Genomic DNA, 5,446 nt, shown 5'->3' on the forward strand with positions numbered 1-5,446 from the left:
CAAAACCCTTTAAAAATAGATCATCTCCAGACATTACTGTTTCTTGAAAGGGTAAAAGTTGTCATAGAATTCTGCATGTATGATTTTTACAGTACTATATAGAATCTTCATTTTGTTACAGTTATTTATCTATTTATCTAACACATTTCCCCACTTTAGCGTTTAGCATAAAGTCTTGAAAATAACAGGCACCTGCTGAGTTGAAAATCACGAAATTTTAGTGAAGGTTCATGGTCTGGAATAATATTCGGGAAGTGGAGAAAGTTAGTTCGGGTCTATTTTCAGCAGCTTCTTTGCAGTCTTTGCCGTTCCACAGTATCCTGGGCTACTTTTCAGGCTGGGAAAATTATCTTGATGCTGGGCAAAACACCCTTGTTAACGTAGGGCTAAATACATTTTCTCTACAAATCACTTTGTTGGAAGAACAGTATAACAGAAGAATATAAAGGTGGAGGTGCATTTTAAGGGTAAGAAAGCAAGAGATAGCTAACTGTGGCTCCTGGCACACCCTGGGAAGGCACCCTGAGGCTTAGTTCTAATTGTTTTCATTTCCGAGGGTATGTTTGTCAAAAAGGTACTCCGCCAGGCCAGAATCCGGGGCCCCCATCTTAACCAAGTTGTGCACGTGGTCACCTAGTTCTTTGATAGACTTCACCTGGTCGTTCAGATAGTGGGTTTCCAGGAAGTCGCACAAATGGGGGTCACCTTTATCTGAGGCCAGGGTGTGCAATTCCAGCAACGACCGGTTCACATCCTTCTCCAAGAGCAGAGCACACTCCATGGCATACAACCCGCTTTCCCAGTCGTTTCGGTCGGGTTTCTTGATGTCCTGCAGGCAGATCCGGCCTCCTCGCTGGTTCTGCAGCCTCATCAGCTTCTCCGCGTGCTCTGTCTCCTCCCGGGACTGGCGAAGGAAATACCTGGCGAAGTTGTTCAAGGCCACGTCATCTCGGGAGAAGTAATAGGCCATGGACAAGTACACGTAGGACGCATAGAGCTCGAGGTTGATCTGGCGGTTTATGGCGGCCTCGGAGTCGGGGTGGAAGTTCTGGCGCACCCGGGAGGGGGCGGAGGCGGGCCCGGCTGGGTCCCCGGAGGAGGAGGCGGCGACCAGCGGGCGGCGGGGGACGGCAGGCCAGTGGCCCGAGGGGCCCCCAGGGACCCAGCGCGGGGAGAGCGCAAAGCCACGGCGCGCGTTGCGCAGGGACACCAGCGAAGCGCCGATATGCTTGGAGAGGAACAAGAAACAGGATAGCATGGCTCCTCCGCTTTCGAAGCGCGGAAACTGACGCCAGGCCGTCTCAGCGCACGGTCGGGCGCCGGGGTCGTCAGGTCTGAATCGGAATGTGGCCTTAGGCGACGGCGACTGCGTCACACGCCCCTTCCCTTCCAGGGGCGCAGAGTTTCACGCGCCCGGGGGGTGGGGGCGGCCGGGGCGCGCGCGCCTGTCGCGGTTGGGCACAGACAGATGACAGTTACACAGCTCCGTTTATCTGTTTATCTAAACATTGCCCCCATCGTCGACGCGAAATTTCTGCTCTTGGGCGTTGGTGATTTACTATTTCACCTAAGTTTAAAATGCTGTCAAAAACGTTGGCACCGTGACTTGTAAAAGAAAGGACTGAGCCAAGCCTACTTGCCCTCCCGCTCCAGCCTTTTTCTGTCCAAGAAATAAGGGGTGCGGGCGGCAAGACGGTGAAACAGGGTAAAGCAAAAGCCACCGCTAATTCATCTAAGAGAGTAAAGGTCCACATCCAAGGGCGGTGTTTATACATTGATTTTCTGGTTATTTTAACAACTTTAAGTATGGGAGTAATTGCCAGCATAGTGGGCAAATTTTCAAGAGTCTTTAGTAAGACTATTTTCTGTTTAAAAAGACATACGTATTTTACTTTTAAATATAAAATTTATCTTCGTTGTAAAAAAATCAGATACCGTAGAAAAGTAGAAACAATATATAAACTAGCTCTGAATTTGATGTTGCTTTCCAGTCTTTTGTTAATGCAGATACATATTTTTTAAAAATTTAAAAGAGCATTTTGTTTTAAAAGAATATATTTGCTTGTTAGGGGGCTCTTGAGAAAATGAAGATGAACTCACAGAAGAAAATTCGAAACATTCTAATTCTTCTTCTGCCCAGAGAGACTATTGTTAAAATGTTGAGGGCAATTCCCACAGGTTAAAAAAACACAAAAAATATATATCACAGACACACAGAAGTAAATAAGTAAATACATACATTTTTAACAGCTTTAAAGAGGTATGCGTTACATACAGTAAACAGATACTTAAAGTGTACAGCTTGGTAGGGTTTGACATGTGGATCTATCTGTGAAATCATCACCAAAATCAAGATAATGACCATATTCATCACTTCCCAAAGTTTCCTCGTGCCCCCTGTATTTTGTGATCCTTCCCTTCTGCCCCAACCCATTCCAGGGATCCACTGATCTGCTTTTCCTCACTATATAGATTAGTTTGCATTTTCTAGTGTTTCATGTAAATGGAATCAGACAGTATGTACTCCTTTTTGCCTGGTTTCTTTCACTCAGCATAATTACTTAAAGATCTATCCATGTTGTAGGGTGTGTCAGTTATTTCCTTTTCTTGCTGAGTAATATTGTGTTGTATGGCTATACTACAATTTGTTTATCCTTTCACCTGCTAATGAGCATTTCGGTTGTTTGCAGTTTTTGGCTATTAAAATAAACCACTATGAACATTCCCGTATAAATTTTTGTGTGGTTATATGCCCTCATTTCTCTTGGGTAAATATTTTGTATGGAATGGCTGGATCATGGGGTAAGTGCATGTTCAACATTTTTAAGAAACTTCAAATTGTTTTCCAAAGTGGTTGTACCATTTTCCATTTCCATTTGCAGTGTGTGAGAGTTCAGTTCCTTCACATCCTTGCCAACACTTGGTCTTGTCAGCTATTTAATTTTAATTTAAAATTCACATTTTAGCCATTCTAGTAGGTGTATATTAATGTTTCATTGTATTTTTAATTTGCATTCCCATCAAAATTAATGATGCTGAGTGTATCTTCATGTACTTTTTTGTCAGCTATATATCTTTGGTTGAAGTGTATGTTCAGATCTTTTGCCCATTTATGTATTGCACCACTTCTTTTCTTATGGCTGTTTGATTTCTTATGGTTAATGTCTGGGTCTTTGATATTAGTACTGCTTCTCTGCAGATCTTCTTTGTGCTGTCTGTATATTGCCTTCTCTATATTACTTTCCTATGTTTTCTTGGGCAAGTCAGATTACCATTTTAGGTCGGTTTCCTCAACTGTAAATTTGGGATCCTACTTACCCTCAGTGGGTGGTTGAAAGGATTAAATAAAAGATTTTATGCAGAGAACTTATCATAGTGCTTGACACAGAATAAGCACTCAAAATATTCTTTAATGGTTTTTATTGGATACTTTCTATTTAATTATTCAAAGTCAATCATTTTATATTATTCTGTAAGCAATATTTGTTTTTATCACATATGGAAAGACTTCTGCAGCTTATAAAGAATGCTTACATGTATTATATTGTTGCCATCATGTATGGGTAGTGAGGTAGAAATTCTTTTATTATGTGGACATATCAACCTTGTAGTTTTTTACCAAGTTCCCTGGTCTCAAATGAGCTTCTTAAAGTGTACCATGAATTAAGGTGGATGCCGAAGATCTAGTTGCACTTAGACTCTGCTCGTAGAATGCGATTGATATTCACCAAGCAATGTTTGCTTCTCTATACCCATCTTTGCTTTTATTTTCCCCAAACTTTTGCTATTCCTAAAATGTAGTTCCCTAAAGAGAGGTTATTAAAGTGATTCTTTATGGTGATATTAAGTGCCAACTGCCACTGCTAGTGTTTCAGGAGAAATGATGCTCTTCGTATAAATGCTTATCCCCGAGGTAGTAAAAAGCATAGGTATAAAACAAATGCAATACATGAAATGTAATGCAAAACAACGCCATAAAACACAATACATATTTAAATATCCCATGTTAACTTTTCAAAAACGTTTCTTCTTCCCATTGTAATGTTTGTCATATATTTTGCTAGATTTTGAAAATGCAAGGACCTGGTGGGTGTTGTTTTTATCTGATGGGCGTTTTGTTGTTGTACCAAAAATGCAAACCTAGACCATCACCCACCACTCTTCACAACTCATTTCTTCCTCAGTTTTTAATGGCTTCTTCTCTCCCCTAAGCCTCTCTGGGGTCTCGCTACGTTCTCACCTTCCTCTCCTCCCTTCTTTCGCTTCTTCATGAAATGCATTTCACCTTTTAAGGTCCCATCAAATGTATTACCTTCTCTGTAAGGTTTTACATAACCTCATTTGGAATTAATCATTACTTTTTTGTTGTTGTTTTCAAAGTACTGTATGTTGAGAGTATATCATATCATATTATAATTCCTCATATATTCCTGTGTTTATGTGTGTATGTGTGTGTGTCCTTAAGGGCAGAGCCTGTTATCTTATTCATTTTTAAATCCCCAGCCTTAGTACAATGCTTTACATTGAAAACAAACAAACACAAATTAATGCTTTTCAGATGCCCAAAGGAATGGGGATAGAAATTCTTATTTCATATAGTATACCAGCTTAGCTTAATGCACTTCTATAAAGTTATTAGGAGATGGCTTCACTTTAATGTCAATTACTTGAGGCTGTCCAGAAAATCTGTATACTTTGGAGATTTCAGTCTCCAAAGGAATAACAATATCCACTCTTTTCTCCTTTATAGATATATTGGGTAATGTATTTACTTTATAAGTGAAAATGCTTTGCCAATTGAAAATTAAGGAACTATACGAATGTGGATTATTCATTAAGTCATGTTTTGATTTATGTAATATATAGATTACATTTTATCGTATTATTTTTAAAGCATTTAATTTTAAGTATTAAACATTTTTTAGAATTTACCTACCTTGTAAAATATTTAAACAACACTCTACACTTTTACATTAATGGATGGGAGTAGAGTCATAAATGATAAGGAAAAGAAAAAGATAAAAAGTAACTCCACCCCTTTATACTTGTACTTCAAATGAAGATTTTTTTCTCCTTTTCTCATTTCTTTTTATTTTCTCTTTTACATTCAAAGAAGGTTAGTCATGTAAGTAACTCCTCATTTTCATTACTGATTCTGGCCCTTTCTGAAATTCTGGAATTCCTTGCTGTGAGAAGCCTGTAATGTGATAAAGCCAGGGGGAAAAGAAATCTGTTGATCACTATGGATTATGCACTTGCTGTTAATGGAATATTTGATAGTTTTGAGTGGAGGACAGTAGAGAAATTTGGGAAAAGAAAAAGTGTATCACATATGTTTTGCTATTCTGTGTGTGATCACCAGGAAATCTCTTAAAATTCTAAAAGGAATGGTTGGACTCAGCTGTGGGGCACTTCCTTGCTGTGGGATCCATTCAAAACAGGGAAA

At 39.6% G+C, this 5,446-nt stretch overlaps 1 protein-coding gene across 1 annotated transcript; it reads right to left on the reverse strand.

Moving 5' to 3' along the window:
* Positions 1-535: 535 nt before the first annotated feature.
* On the reverse strand, positions 536-1,258 carry FTMT (ferritin mitochondrial). The gene has a single exon (XM_046668264.1). It carries the CDS (start codon positions 1,256-1,258, stop codon positions 536-538), a length of 723 nt encoding a protein of 240 aa, XP_046524220.1.
* Positions 1,259-5,446: the final 4,188 nt, after the last annotated feature.

This window comes from Equus quagga, chromosome 7 (genome assembly GCF_021613505.1).
Source record: "Equus quagga isolate Etosha38 chromosome 7, UCLA_HA_Equagga_1.0, whole genome shotgun sequence".
In the NCBI taxonomy this organism is placed as follows: Eukaryota; Metazoa; Chordata; class Mammalia; order Perissodactyla; family Equidae; genus Equus; species Equus quagga.